The 15,990-nt window shown below is 46.7% G+C and overlaps 2 protein-coding genes across 3 annotated transcripts in view; one reads left to right on the forward strand and one right to left on the reverse strand.

Annotated features, from left to right (window-relative positions):
- The window catches only part of AIFM1 (apoptosis inducing factor mitochondria associated 1), a 39,924-nt gene extending 38,624 nt beyond the window's left edge, over positions 1-1,300 (reverse strand). The window contains exon 1 of one of the 2 annotated variants that reach the window (XM_003796938.2): positions 970-1,300. In XM_003796938.2, the coding sequence (XP_003796986.1) occupies positions 970-1,075 (106 nt within the window). In that variant the 5' untranslated portion in view covers positions 1,076-1,300. The remainder of the gene's footprint in view (positions 1-969) is intronic. The other variant, XM_023517360.1, reaches the window with a different exon arrangement.
- A 6,239-nt stretch (positions 1,301-7,539) lies between these two features.
- RAB33A (RAB33A, member RAS oncogene family) overlaps positions 7,540-15,990 on the forward strand; it is a 12,142-nt gene continuing 3,691 nt past the window's right edge. Inside the window, exon 1 of the mRNA XM_003796940.2 lies at positions 7,540-8,121. Coding sequence (XP_003796988.1) covers positions 7,864-8,121 — 258 coding nt within the window. The 5' untranslated portion in view covers positions 7,540-7,863. The remainder of the gene's footprint in view (positions 8,122-15,990) is intronic.

Genomic DNA, 15,990 nt, shown 5'->3' on the forward strand with positions numbered 1-15,990 from the left:
GGTAGAAAAATGCAATGTGTTCTGCAAACTGTCTCTTTGAAATGTTAAAGACTATCGAGAATACCACTGACTTGGGGTGAAGGGGCACTGGCCCCATATACTGAGGGTGATAGGTTCAAACCTTGCCCTGGCCAAACTGCAACAAAAACAATAGCAAGGCGTTGGGGCAGCGCCTGTGGCTCAAAGGAGTAGGACGCCGGCCCCATATGCTGGAGGTGGTGGGTTCAAACCCAGCCCGGGCCAAAAACTGCAAAAAAAGGCTGAGGCAAGAGAATCGCCTAAGCCCAGGAGTCTGCGGTTGCTGTGAGCTGTGTGACGCCTCGGCACTCTACCCAGGATGATAAAGTGAGACCTCGGTCTCTACAAAAACAAAACAAAACAAAACACTGACCAAGCATCTCAAATAAATTCTGGGACAATTCTACTGGTGTCTAGTGCACAACCAAACGACTCCTCACTTGCACTGCACCCTTTCTGTTTCATAGGACATTTAAATCCATGGATCTCATCCGTGATTTGTAAGGTAGATCAGGTAATACCCTCATTTACACACAAAAAAGTTAGGCATAGGGCTTAAATGTCTTGTTTAAAGTCTGACAATCAGTAAATGACAGTCTACTTGACCTGACTGCTCTGAACAGGGGAGGTGGGGGTCACGCGGAAGCGGTGACAGACAATACGAGATGGCCGGTTATCCTTGAACAATAAACCCACCCAGCAAAGGCCTCAAGCCAACTTCAGGGTTCAAATCTCTTGAAGGTCAGTTCAACAAGGCTACACCAATTCCTTTGCTAGTAAAACTCAGGGTTTAGGTCCCACCAATCTATCGGGAATTCACACTGAGTGTGTCAAGTTTGTCAAGGGGTAGGGGAGGGCTGCAAGGCACAAGGGGCACAAGGAACCTAAGGAATCTAAGGCACCTAGGCCCTTGGACGCCGAGATGGGGGTTGTCCTGGATGGGTCAGTCACCTGGGAGTCGGTTCCTCTGCCTGGGGCTTCGGACGCACACGGTCCGCACCAAGGGCACCAGCTTCTGTTTCATAGCACCTGCCGCAAGGCCTCCACACCGGAACATTTCGGCAACCGGCACTCTGGACCTCCTTCCCTTTCTTCTTACTCACCAACTGGGTCAAACACCGTGTGCCCCAGCCTGCACCCCCGCTCCCTTTACACGCACACTACGCAGGCTCCTCCTCCCAGCTCCGGGTGGGCATTGGACAGTGAAGCCGGCCCGCGGGAGCCGGAGAAGAGCAACGGCACTGGAGGCCTACTGCGCAGGCCCAGCAGTTAGTGCCGCCTTACGATTGGTCCACACAACGAGAAGGTTGGCGAATGCGCTTAGCTGTCCCGCCACGCGTGCTAAGAGCCCCGCACCCGTTAGCAAGTTTCTGTGAGTTGTTGGCAACGTGCTGAGTTGAGCGAGTTTGGGAAGCTATTTAAGGAGGGGCCCCTGGAGCCGATTTGCCTGGCGGTTACGGTTGGTGCTGTTGCTGTGTCAGTGACGGGAGCTGATAACAGCACCTCTTAAAGCGTGGCCCCAGCACTGCACTTTGCCCTTTGGTTTTAAGCCTTTAGTTAATAGTGACTTAAGCCTTCCAGATCCTCATAGTGAAATCCATTTCCAGTCTTTCCATGGATCCGAGTCAGGAACCTGGCTTCCCAGATCCGGCCTGTACTTCCATCTTTTACAACTTGCTGGCACTTTCCCACGTAACCCCAGTTTCCCGGACAAGCAATCATTCCGCGCTCTCTTTCTCTTTATTATTTTTGTGCGGTTCTGTGTCTTAGATGCTGTACCAGGTGCTGTGGATAGTCCCGTATTATGGCCTCGGTGCTTGAGAGCAAGATGCTGGCAAAAAGAGTTTGTGCTCCACAGACTATGAGAGAAATCCTAAACTGGACTTTAAGAGTTGTGGGAGGATTAGGGTGAGCGACTGAGTGTAAATAGACGTTTTGAAGTTTGAAGTAATGTCTTGGCTGTGTGCCGAACATGACATGCCTTTTTAAAGATTTGGGCAACATACTCATTTGACAAGGACTGTACGATGAAAAGAGACTCTGACGAGTATGAAAATTGCAGATAGTCCCTGACTTTTGACTCAGTTTTGACTTTATGAAGGGTTTATCAGGACATAACCTCTTGTAAGCCAGGCATCTGGACTTAAAATGGTTCAACTTACAATTTTTTTGACTTTATGAAGAGTTTTAATAAGGCATTAAATGCGTTTCCAACTTAATATATTTTTGATTTACAATGCATTTATTGGGACAAACTCTTATGGTAAATTGAAAATCATCTGTATAGGAAGTAGTCACTGTCTAGTTGGGAGCTAGCCACTGAAATAATAAATAATATCTGATGTAGTGCCAGAGCAAGAAAGGAGTATGGAATTGAATCCTTCTCTTGCAAGAAGTGTTATTTGAGCCATGTCTTGAAGGATGGGTAGTAAAATTCAAATAGTGGAAGACAAGTAAGGATATTTCAGATGGTCAATACATTGGGACAAACAAGGTAACATTTTTAATGGTTAAGCATGTTGACCTTGGATCCAGACTGACCCAGGTTAAATCCTGGCTCTGCTACTTGGGCAAATCACTTACCCGTGCTTCATTTCCCTTATTTACCAATCTCACAGAGGTGTTAGGAAGATTAAATGAGCTAATATTTGTACAGTGTCTTAGGAGAAGCACCATTCTGTTTGTTAAATTTATTTTTATTTATTTATTTATTTATTTATTTATTTTTGAGACAGAGCCTCAAGCTGTCCCCCTGGGTAGAGTACCGTGGCATTACAACTCACAGCAACCTCCAACTCCTGGGCTCAAGCGAGTCTCCTGCCTCCGCCTCCCAAGTAGCTGGGACCACAGGCGCCCGCCACAACGCCCGGCTATTTTTTGGTTGCAGCCCTCATTGTTGTTTGGCTGGTCTGGGCTGGATTCGAACCTGCCACCCGGTTGAGCTATAGGTGCTGAGCCTGTTTGTTAAATTTAAAGGTATTAAAAAACAAAACCCAGAACATTTTCAGGGGACAATGACCAGAGAGTACATGCTTGGAAGTAGAGATAAGGACAGGTAAGTAAGGTTGGGTGGGATTTGAATTGGCAAAAGGGTTTGGCCCTAACCTTGTAGGTGATGAAGTTACTTTTTTTCTTAGTGGAACAGGGATAGGAAATGAAATTACAAAGGCATTATTTTAGGAAGTTTAATCCATGGGGCAGTTTTTAATTGGGTAAAAATGTCCGGGGTTCCCTTTCCATTAAGCAGAGTAGATCAACGTTAAGGCAGGCAATGGGTGACACTTTACCTAGAGCTGCTTTGGAGGATAAATATTGAAAATATAAATTCTAGAGTAAGGTAAAAAAAAATTATAGTTCCTTAATATTTTAAAGGACTTACATACATTGATGTTTATTGATATTTATAAAAATAATAATAAATATAGATTGATTGAATACAAGGATAATTGTATCTGTTGGTGAAAGAAACTTTGGAAGACTGTCAAAGTTGTGATAATCTGGTACCTATGAAAACAACTCCACAGGGAGCTGAGTAAAGTGGCTCATACCTGTTAATCTAGCATTCTGGGAGGCTGAGACCAGTAGATTGCCTTAGCTCAGGAGTTCAAGACTAGCCTGAGCCAGAGCGAGACCTCCATCTCTAAAAAAAAGCCAGGCACTGTGGTGGGCGCCTGTAGTTTCAACTACTCGAGAGGCTGAGGCAGGAGGATTGCTTGAGCCTGAGAGTTTGAGGTTGACACCATGGCATTTTACTGGGGGTGACAAAGTAAGACTCTCTCAAAAAAAAAGAAAAAAGAAAAAAACAACTGCGTACCTTCAAAAGGCAGTTATTTAACAATGCACAGTTAACACAAAAGGCATCATACAGTACATTTTATGTTTTCTCAATATATGCAATGAGGTAGTTTCCCTGGTCTTCTAATTAAAAAATGTGTATATAGGGCGATGCCTGTGGCTCAGTGAGTAGGGCTCGGGCCCCATATGCCAAGGGTGGTGGGTTCAAACCCAGCCTTAGGCAAACTGCAACAAAAAATAGCTGGGCGTTGTGGTGGGCATCTGTAGTCCCAGCTACTCAGGAGGCTGAGGCAAGAGAATCACCTAAGCCCAGGAGTTGGAGGTTGCTGTGAGCTGTGATGTCATGGCACACTACCAAGGGCAATAAAGTGAGACTCTGTCTCTAAAAAAAAATGTGTATATATATGTATGTATAATTTTTTTTTTTTTGCAAAAGCAATGTATACTCATTGACCTCATTACAAAAATGTAAGTTAAGTACCCCCTAAACCTTCCCCTACAGAGGTAACATATACTTCTTGTTGGTGGAAGGAACTCATTTTGAAGTATCACACTTCCAGAAATCAAAGTTTCTTTCTTACAAAGGTAGAATCAGTGGCAAGTTTTTGCCGGAAGTGTGCATCTAAATAATCTTACGTGGATCTAATGTTGATTTTTTAATATCATCTCCCAGGAAGTTGGCGTTAATTCTAGCTGTGAGTGTAACCTAATTCTTTGTACCCTCAATGAATCCCAAACAATAAAAATAATAATAAAATAAATAAAATTTTAAAAATTTCTAAGAAGGATAAATGTTATGTTTTGATAATTATTTAGGCTATTAAAGTACTATATGATAATACATGAAAAAATTCTAGCTGTGAGTTGGCAAATCCTCTTTCTACTTTATGTATATGATGTCCCTAATTGTAATAACACCCCCCCCACGCACAGGTTTTTTTTTTTTTTTTTTTGAGACAGCCTCAAGCTGTCACCTGGTGAGAGAGCTGTGCCATCACAGCTCACAGCAACCTCCAACTCCTGGGGTCAAGGGATTCTCCTGCCTCAGCCTCTCAAGTTGCTGGGACTATAGGCACTTGCCACATCATCTGGCTATTGGCAGGTGGGGCTGGATTCGAACCCTCTAGCTCAGATGTATGTGGCTGGTGCCTTAGCCACTTGACCCATAGGCACTGAGCCTATCTGGAAGGTTTTTTGTTTTTTTTTTTTGTAGAGATAGTGTCTCACTTTATTGCCCTTGGTAGAGTGCCATGGTGTCACAGCTCACAGCACCTCCAACTCCAGGGCTTAGGTGATTCTCTTGCCTCAGCCTCCCGAGTAGCTGGGACTACAGGCACCCACCACAAGGCCTGGCTATTTTTTTATTGCAGTTTGACCGGGGCTGGATTTGAACCCACCACCCTTGGTATATGGGGCTGGCACCCTATCCACTGAGCTACAAGCGCTGTCCTCTGGAAGGATTTTTTTTTTTTTGAGACAGAGCCTCAAGCTATCCCCCCTGGGTAGAGTGCCGTGGCCTCACAGCTCACAGCAACCTCCAACTCCTGGGCTCAAGTGAGTCTCCTGCCTTAGCCTCCCAAGTAGCTGGGACCACAGGCACCCGCCACAACGCCTGGCCATTTTTTTGGTTGCAGCCATCATTGTTGTTTGGCGGGCCCGGGCTGGATTCGAACCCACCACGTGAGGTGTATGTGGCTGGTGCCTTAGCCACCTGAGCCACAAGCGCGGAGCCTGGAAGGTTTTAATGTTGAATACTATAATGTTTAAGAAATGGGTGACCCATGGGGTGGTGCCTGTGGCTCAAGGAGTAGAGTGCCAGCCCCATATACCAGAAGTAGTGGGTTAAAACTCAGCCCTGGACCAAAAACTGCAAAAAAATAAAATAAAATAAAGTTAAAAGATGTGACATCAGCTACTTGGGAGGCTGAGGCAGGAGAATCGCCTAAGCCCAGGGGTTGGAGGTTGCTGTGAGCTGTGCTTTCACAGCTCTCTACCAAGGGCAATAAAGTGAGACTCTGTCTCTAAAAAAAAAAAAAAAAAAGAATTAAAAGATGTGACATATTCAAGACCAATGTCAGGTGTTAGAAATAAACATTTAAATTTACACAAAAGCCTACATTACAAACTTATAGTGGCTTTATTCATAAAGGTCTGAAGTGGAAATAGCTCAAATATCTTTGAATAGGTAAATGGATAAACTGGCTATCAAAAAAGAAAAGAAAAGGGTAAGCTATAAATATATCTGCTATTTCAGCTAATAACATTAAGTAGAAGACCCTTTTCTGAGTAACTTGGACTTGGTTGAGTAGTCACATTACAATTTGCTTTCAAATGTATCAATGATGCACCAGATTGTTTTTCTCTCAGTGGGAGTAGATTTAGTCACGTTTTTCCGCGTTCTGCAGCTCAGCCTCACATAAGGTGGCAGCTCATGTGTGCTGCTTAAATCTCTGACCTTAGTGACATTAGCAATAACTCATGGATCAGTGCTATTGGCATATGTCAATGATACCTTAGTCTGTGAAATACTTGGAGGGGCACCGTCTTAAATGCGAACAAAATGGGTGCAATTTACTGTATGTAAAATTTACCTCAGTAAAATTGACTTCAAACAAATTCTGAACCTGCAGATCACTTTCAAGAGAGGGACTAGTGGCCTTGACCAAGATGTGTGATGATTAGTAAGCTTCGGGAAGCTGCCCCCTAATACCGTAAGGAAGTTGTGTTCATTTATCCTCTTCCAACCATAATCTAGGGTTCTGGCAAATTAGATCCAACCACTTTGTTCTACATTCAGTTACAGGGGGGTGTGTGAGCCCTCCTAGGAATTTCCAACCCCTTTGAAACCCCCCATTATAGAAGGACTTATGGTTATATGGAGGGCTCGGGAACGCAAGGCACTGTGGTTTATACGATGTCCCAAAATCCTTCTACCTGGACCTGTGATGGTTAGCCCCAGAAACAAGGTCCCCTTTTGCTGGAGCTGCAACCACTACTTCCCCCCTTCTCCTAACCGCTGTATGGCTCTCTCCCACAGCGGGCCTTTCCCATTGGCCAGTTAAACACAACCGACTGCAGCAGCCAATGGGAGCCACTCTCCTGAACATTCAGAGGATGGGTGCTCGTGGTGTGATGAGGGGAGGTTGGCGCCTGGTACGCGCCCCCTTACATCTGGCAAGTCTGTGACAGAAACAGTAACACCCCCTACACACGCACACTCGCGCCCCCTGCTCTCAGCTGTGCGAGGGCCCCCTCAATCCGCTGCGTGTCTTGGCAGCGCCCTCCCCTGCTGCTTGGGGCCCCGCGAGTGCACCTGCTTACTCAGTAAAAAAGAGCATCCCTTTATCCTAAGTCTGGGGGAGGAGAAGACCCAGAGCCGGGAGCTGTGACGGCACAGCCTCCTCTGCCCGCCGCTCCCAAGGCAAAAGCGAGGTATCTTTGCCCCCACCGCCACCCGCGCCAAGTTGCGTTGCTCTGAGGACGAAGTGCTCCAGGGATGCCCTAGGGTGCAGCTGTCTTTGTCTTTCCCAGCTATTCTCTTTGGCCGCTGCCCCGCAATGCACTCCAAGAAAGTGGGGGTGGGGAGCCTGATACCTATAACATAAACGAGGGGAAGGAGAAAGAAGTGTATTCCAGGGTAGTGTGTGCCGCTCACCGCCCCCCCCCCAGTCTGTCCCTGGGGTCCAGGCAGGGAGCGTTGAGGCAAAGGTGCGGTGGCTGCTTGAGGAGCATCTGGTCTGAGGGTACGCGCAGGAGGGAGGCTCTCGGCTTGCCCATGTCCTCCATCTCTCCTCCTCTCCCTGGCTTTTGTGTTAGTGCCTCGGAGCTGCAAGGAGGGTGCGCTGGAGGAGGAGCGGGGCCGGGGGTGAGAGGCACCCCCCTTCACGCGCGCGCGCGCACACGTTGCCGGCGCACGCACACGCGCGCGGACACACACTCACAGACACACACACGCGCGCACAAGGCTCGTTCGCCTCGAGCACTAACGTGGCCGTTTTCTTTGTGTGGAACCCTCCAGGGGGGTTGGGGCCCCGGTTCGGTCCGGGGGAGATGGCGCAGCCCATCCTGGGCGATGGGAGCCTACAGCCCGCCTCAGCCGCTGGCCTGGCATCCCTGGAGCTCGACTCGTCCCTAGACCAGTACGTGCAGATTCGCATCTTCAAAATCATCGTGATTGGGGACTCCAACGTCGGGAAGACCTGCCTGACCTTTCGCTTTTGCGGGGGTTCCTTCCCAGACAAGACTGAAGCTACCATCGGCGTGGACTTCAGGGAGAAGACCGTGGAAATCGAGGGCGAGAAGATCAAGGTGATCCAGATGGTCAGGTCCGGGAAGGGAGGGTTCTGGGAGGGGGCCTCGCCTGAGGCATAGCTCTTTAGTGGTTGTAACCGTCCGGGCGCATGGCTGTGTCACTGCTTGCTGACCCCAAGACCCTCAGAACCTCCTTTCGTTCTTCCAGTGGCCACATCCCTACCTCATCCAATTTTTTAGGGCAGGCGGGAGCGATTCCATGCTTACCCTTTGCCCCTGCTTGACAGCTCCTGCCAGGGATCCCATCCCTGACCCCCTAGATGAGCAGCGGCACCTGTGGGCAGAGGGAGGCATGAGGCATCGCTCAGTCCTAGTCTGTGGGATGGATCTCAAAGCACTTTACACATCTTGAGATCTCTTCTACCTCTTGGGTTCCAATAGGCTGCAAAACCCCACTCTGGCTAAGGGTGGGAAAGGATAGAGATCCATGGTGAATGAAAGCTGTTTTATTTTAAATTGCAGTTTATAATTAAGATTAGGGCTGAGTTGGGATGGGGATGGAATGGGGTGGTTCTGGCACAAAGCCATGAGACCTTCTAAAGAAATAGAGACAGGGTCACATGCTGGCCTTTCATAATAGACAAAACTTGTTCTTTTGGAACAGGCCCCTTTAAATGATATCTTTTTACTTGTCTGGGATACCTAATGAATGAACTGCCTATTACTCAGTTCTATTAGTATTGTCTTCAGGAAGCCTTTGCCAAAAATACAGAGCAACTTAACTGAGGGCCGAGGGAAATGCCTTTCCCCACCCTCCCCCATTAGTTTATGAAATAGGATAACTACAAATATTGTTGTCTGACCATTTGTGCTCACTTTTAATTCAGAAAAGGTAGAAACTTAACAAGGCAGGAATATGTCAATGTGCATGGGATGGTGGGATGGTAGACATGGCAAGGGCAACTTCGTGTGTCAGGAGAGCAGAAGGGGGAAGGATTATGGGGAGAAAAGCACCTATAAAGGCACTGGGGACACAGAAATCCAGCTCTTCTAGACTCACAGTTGGCCTTTTCTTGAGCCTATGGTTGGACCTTAGACAGAATCAAAGTGAAGGTAAATCTCCCTCTTGTTGGTGAAACAGCAAAAGTGACCACAAGGTCCCTCTTCTGAGTAATGTGGGGGGAAAGGGGCGAGTAACTGGAGAGACTGAAGAAACACTCCAAACTGTGCAAGGCTCCTGGCTGTTTGATTATTAAAATGAACATGTTTTAATATGGCTTCAGAAACTGGGCTAAGGCACTAGATATCAGGAGGATACACAGCTCCGTACTGATAAGAGAGAGCTAGGGTCAAAACGATAGAGCATTATTTTGAAAATGGAGGAGAATTGGTACAATTCCCTTTAAAGTGAAAGTTATTTGTCTCTGTCTTCTCCTAGGGCTGTGGTATGTTGATATTTGCTTGGTTAGGTCTTCCTTTAGTGTGTCTAGCTTCTTTAATGTAAGATTCTGCAATTTTTAAAATATGCCTTTTTTATCCAAAGTAGAAATACATTTATGGATGAGCTCTTAAACCTTTAAAAACCTTAAAGTTTAAGGCTATCATTTGTTTAAAATCAAGTGGCACAGTGAGCCAAAGAGTTCTTTGGATTTAAAAGGGAGGAAATACTAAAATTTAGATGGAGGAGAAAAGAAGTGTTTGGGAGTCTAAGGGAGGAGGAAGGAGGAAGGAGGAAGGATGAGGGGAGAGGAGAGTGGAAAGCTAGAAGTAATAAATGGGTGGTGAAAAGAGTGGAAGAGAGTCACCACCCAATGGCCTTGGGGAAATTTGTATACTATTCCTTCCCTTTTAACACCCCCGTACTTAGTGGAACTAGATTTCACAGTCTCTGCCAAAGATTCCTGACTTTTTCCCAGAGGACAGAGCCTGTGACAATGTGACTCACTAGAAACAGAACTCAGCACAACACCACGTGCTGATAAGTGCTTAATACAGGCTTTTTTGGGAAGATGATATTTTCAAGAGGACAAAGGCTTGTGATACTGCTCATGGAGCAGCCCTCTGAGAACAGATTCTGAAGGAACTCAGAGTGGAGCATGGGAGGGGTGAGATGGTGACCCTGCCTCTTGTAAAGCTTCTGGAACCTCAGGGCCAGAACTGGCAGGGAAGAGACTGGCATGTCCATGGGAAGATGGCAGAGCTTGGAAGCTAGCATGTGATCCAGACAGGAGACGATTTGGCCCCACACTTTGGTTGGCCTGGAGTTTCTCAAGAAACAAATGCCAGGCTCAGTGCCTGTGGCTCAAGCAGCTCAGGTACCAGCCACATACACCTGAGCTGGCAGGTTCGAATCCAGCCCGCACCAGCCAAACAATGACGGCTGCAACCAAAAAATTGCTGGGCATTGTGGTGGGCGCCTGTAGTTCCAGCTACTTGGGAGGCAGAGACAAGAGAATTGCTTGAGCCCAGGAATTGGAGGTTGCTGTGAGCTGTGATGCTACGGCACTCTACCCAGGGCGACAGCTTGAGGCTCTGTCTCAAAAAAGAGAAAAAAAAAGAAATAATTGCCAAAGCCATGCTAGTAGGTGACTGCCAAGGGCTTCCCCCTTTGGGAGACAGAAGTCTAGTGTGACAGGCCAAAGTAGCCCTAGACCACAGCCTGCAATAGAAGGTTGTCAGGCTATAAAATACCAGTTCTCACAGAACAGTGGCAGAGAAGTCTCAGCCTGTTCTTCTCAGTCCAAGAGTGGGATGTGGCTTCTTGGGCTTCCTCCTGGTGTCCCAGGGTAGCATACACATCCCCTGTTAGGTGATGGCTGTTTGGTGTAGTTGGGGCCACACTCTTAATTATCAGGGCCACCCCAGGGGACTGAAGCCCCATTTGGTGTCTACAATCACTATGTCCTCCACCCTCACCCTATCACAACTTTTACAATCCAGGTGTTTCTTGGTTAAAATGAACATCAAGAAAAGCCTCCAATGAATAGGCAATAATAATAACAATTTCTATTTATTGAATAAACAAAGAGCTCAGGTGAGGTGCTTTACATGTATTATCTTATTTGATCCTCACAGCAGCCCTATGAAATCAGTACTATTGTTATCATTCCCCTTCTATAGATAAGCAGACTGGGCTTGAGAGAGATGAAATAACTTGCCCAATGGCACAACAGAGCTGAGCTTTGGTTTTTGACTCTTGAGCCCAAGCACTTCACCATCCTTCACTTTGCCTTCCTTGTGACAGAGCCAGGATTCCAACCCAGATTCAGAGCCCACACTCTTTACCATTGTACTCCAATGTAGGGGGCAATAGACTCCACTGGATAGGGGGAGTGTGCACGGGGAGGGGGAGGGATGTAGAATGCCAGGCAGCCAGTCTTCTAGGCCAGGCAACATAGGATTATAGCCTGAGGACCTAAGAGCCTTGTAATATGTCTCCTTCAACTGCATCTAAAACACACTGAAACCACGTGGGTTTCACTTTTTGCACCTTGTCTGTCTTACCTAGGGTATGAGAATCAGAGAATGTTCAGAGATAGAAGAGACCTTGGAGATGCTCTAATGTCCTCCTTTTATAGATAGGAAATAGGCTCAGAGAGGAGAAGGGACTTACCCCAGATCACAGAGGTCTAGGCCTAGAACTCAGGTCTCCTAACACCCTTTCTGGTGCTCTTTCCATTCATTATGCCACCTGACTTAAACGTGCACATAAATTTCTATTCCAGGCTAGCTCCTTGGTTCATCCAACTCATGAAGTTATCTGTGACAGGGACACAGAGGGACATATATAGAAAAAGCTGACAGTCTTTCCTGGCATCAGCCTAGGAAGGGTGGAGGCATCCCCCAACCCCTCAAAGGGTAGGTGGAGTTTCCCTTAGTGACCATTATATGTCTGTCACCTACAGATTTAGCTAAATCTCTTGAGTCTGTCTCTGTCTGAAAGCACTGGAAATGCTGAACAGCAGTGTGTGTGTTGGAGGAAGGCAGGTGGTAGAGGGTAGGCTCAGAAACTAATTTTTGAACCATTTTTTGTAAATTCTTATGGAAGCCACCCTCCTGTCTAGTTGGGTTCCTTCCACAGGCTGGGCACTGTCTCTGCCTCAGCACTCAGGACCAGACAAACTGCAGGTTAGCCATAGCTGTGGGCAGGTGCGGCCCAGGGCTATGGATATCTCTTCCTCTGCTCTCACTGGGATAAGACACCTTCCTGTGTTACATTACTGAGTGGATGGAGGCTGAGCTGAGTGTTCCTCAGAAGCTCCCTGCAGTCAGAATGACATCATGTCTTTTGTAGGGCTTCTGGGCTTCCATCTCCTGCCAGTTAGCTTAATGTTTGATTATCCATCAGTGTTTCTCTGACTCCTTGGCTGTCTCTCTCTGTGAGTTTCTCTTTGTCTCTGCCCTCCTTTGCCATTCTCTGGGTCAGCTTTGTGTGTGTGTCTTAGATGCACATGGGACAGTCCAGCTAGTTGAAAACCAGTTTCTTTTAAACTTTTCCTGTCATTCACTCAGGCATGCTCCAAAGGTTACAGATGTATTTGTCTCCCTTTTTGCACTTCTACCCTCCCCCATCAGCCTCCAACAAAAGGACATTCATGCCTCATCTATATAAAGATACCAGATATGTTCCCTAGGGAAAAGAAAGACCCATGTCAGCTAAGAGCATGTGCAGGGGTTGGAGGGGAGCTTGCTGAAATGCTCAGGGAGGGATAGCCTCAGGAAAATGGTTCAAAAGGCTAGATGTATTTTTAGCAGCTCACCGCACTGTCCCTTCAACTCTCCTTCAGCACCCCATCAACTTGGGCCTGCCCCCAGCCTACCAGACCATGTTGCCAGCATTCCTCTCGCCTCCCCCTCCTCACTGGACTGCCCCGGACTTGGCTCTGTCTCACCTTCAAGAAGCCAAGCTTTCTGTGCTTCCTAAGATGAGAACCAGTGGATCCAAGGAACAGTGTTAGCAGGAGACAGCTCGATGGGTTTTCTGAGATGACAGAAACAACTAATATTTAGAGAGCACTTGACATTTTGCAAAGGCCCTTTCTCATCTGTGATTTCATTGGATCATCCTGGCAACTGTGGGAGCATCAAGTTCCCATTATAGAGATGAGGAAAGTGAGGAAAGTTAAAGGACTTGCCTGGGCATTTACTAAGCTATTAATACTAAAGAGGAGGAACTGCTCCTTTCCAACAGTACCTGATCAAGTCCAAGTCATTGTCCATGTAGATTTAATAGTGTAGGTTGCAGGCCAGGGAGGAAGGGAGAGTATATATTAGGCACCGTGTCATGTACTTATAAGAAATTCTAATACTAACAGCCGTCTTACACAGTTGCCATTGTTATCTTCAGTTTTCCAGCTGAGGACACTTAAGATAAAGTCATTTACCTAAAGACACCTAACTGGTACATGACTTGGGCCAAGAATTTGTAACCAAGTTGCTTTGACTCCACTATACCCTACTGGCCCTCTCAGAGAAAAGAGGATCAGAGGAGCATGTATGTGATGAAGACATATTCATCACCCCTGTCTACTGTGTGACTGCAGTGCCCACAGGAAGGGAGGACAGGGTGGTAGGAGAGCCAGCTGCAAAAGGGGGGGAGATACTTTCACAGCTTGGCAGGGGTCAGGGATTTATAAGGATGCTGAGAAGAACAGGAACACTGAACCATCAAACAAAAATGAGATCATTTCGTGTGTCCAGTGAGCCCAACTGCTATGCTCATCCTTTCTGATGGCTCTGAGGCCATACCACTGGTTCTTCTATTTTCTGCTGTGAGCAGCTTGCTTCCTGGCTCCCCTCTCAACTCAGACAGGGCTGCAAAGAACTCAGGATGGGGTATATAAAGAGCTAGAATGGGAGCATTGCCTACAGTTTCAATTCTGAGTCTCCAATAAAAGCTTTGAGGCTCCCGATAGCATTGGAAAGGCAGAGGAGGTCTCCAGCAGGGAGGGCCTCCCTGCAGTTCCGGCAACTTGGGTGGCATACACAATTATGAAGCCAAAGAAAAGCCAAACGGCCAACCTTACTTAGCCTCAAACACCTCACACACTCCCACCCGTGTTCCTGCTAGTGGCAGGTATTTTTAGAGTCCTGAGCTCATGGTGTTAAAGCATCTGCCACATGCCTGAGGGCTGATAGGGATTCAGCCTTACTCAGAGGCAAGAGTTAAGACTGTGGGGGGGGGGAATCAGGTGCCAAGTGGTGATGATATTCTCAGCCTATACCTGCTTTCTTCCCACTGACCTCGGTTCCGGTTCCTCTCCTGCCCTGTTCTCCCTTTCTTTCTGTTCAGAACAACAGAGACATGTCTCTTCTTGCAGAAGCAAATTAGCCTTCAAGGCCTTATGTTTTTCTGTGTGACCAAAGTCAGATATCTCTCTGAAATCGCCTTAGCAGATGCCTAAGGTGTCAGACTGCTGGTAGTTGGGGTGGCTTGGGCCAATCCTGCCTTTTGATAATGCTGCTAATGATGATGATGACAACCAAAGACTGCTTACAGTTTAGCTGGAGAGATGCCAGGAACACTGAGGAAACAATTAGAAAACACATAAATAGGCTTGGCCCCTGTAGCTCAGCGGCTAGGGCACCAGCCACATACACTGGAGCTGGTGGGTTCGAATCCAGCCCAGGCCTGCCAAACAACAATGACAACTACAAAATAGCCAGGCCTTGTGGTGGGCACCTGTAGTCCCAGCCACTCGGGAGGCTGAGGCAAGAGAATCACTTAAGCCCAAGAGTTGGAGGTTGTTGGAGGTTGCTGTGAGCTGTGACGCCACAGCACTCTACTGAGGGCTACATAGTGAGACTCTGTCTCAAAAAAAAAAAAAGGAAAACACATAAATACATTCTAAGTGGTATGCCACAGACTCAAAGTACAACAGACATTTCTAAGAAAAGAGGATTGAAGAGAAGGCAGAGGTTTGAGGAAGAAGGTAGAAGTATAAACCAAACCTTGCAGAATGGGTATAGGGCAATGAGAGGGCAACCAGTTCCATAGGGGAAGGGTGAACCAGCAGGACCAAATGTACACAGGAAGGACTGTACCAGGTGTAGCTGAGTGGTTTGAAACCAGATTGGGAGGGGTCAAATTATGATGGGCAGAAAATTTTCCATGTAATGCCATATGCAGTAGATGGCTATTGTAATTTCCTGAAGAGGCGATGACACACAGATACAAGCGGGGATTTAGGAAGCCTAGTCTGAAAGCAGTGTTCAGGAGGCACTGGAGTAGAGACTGTAGTCCAGGAGTGAGGAGAGGAGGATCTGGCTGAGGGACATTAAAATTGAAAGAAAAGAAGGGGTAAATCTGAAAGTCGTGTCAAAGGAACTCAAAAGCCATGTGGATAGAGGAGATGAAGGGGAGCCAGCACAATGAGAACTAATGTTCAGATGATGACTCTGGGGCCCTGTAAGATCTTCACTCAGCCAAGAGATTCAATTATATTTACTAGATTATACTTACTGACTGCTAACTTCAAAAAAGGCTATACTTTGTTTTAGGAGCCGTAGTAGTCAATTAGTGGCCATAATCAAATTTTCTTTGATAACTGAGAATTGTATAGGGCCTTGGGACCATAATTCTAAGCATGAATTTCCCTTGTCCAAGGCATTGGATGTACAAATGGTAATAGATTAGGCTGAAAGTGTGTTGACTCCAGAGTATCCCCTGGGAGTTCTATCTTTAAATATATTACTGATATCAGCTATTTTTCTTCAAAACTTGGCCTTTATCCCAAAATCTGAGACGCAAAAGAAAAATCCAATGAGCTAAATGACCTTCTACATAACAAAAAAGTGAACTTAAAAATAAATTGAGCTAGAAGTTGAGATTTTTTTTTTTTTTTGAGACAGAGCCTCAAGCAATCCCCCTGGGTAGAATGCTGTAGCATCGCAGCTCACAGCAACTTCCAACTCCTGGGCTCAAGC

Source organism: Otolemur garnettii, unplaced genomic scaffold (genome assembly GCF_000181295.1).
Source record: "Otolemur garnettii isolate 467f Iridium unplaced genomic scaffold, OtoGar3 scaffold00109, whole genome shotgun sequence".
In the NCBI taxonomy this organism is placed as follows: domain Eukaryota; kingdom Metazoa; phylum Chordata; class Mammalia; order Primates; family Galagidae; genus Otolemur; species Otolemur garnettii.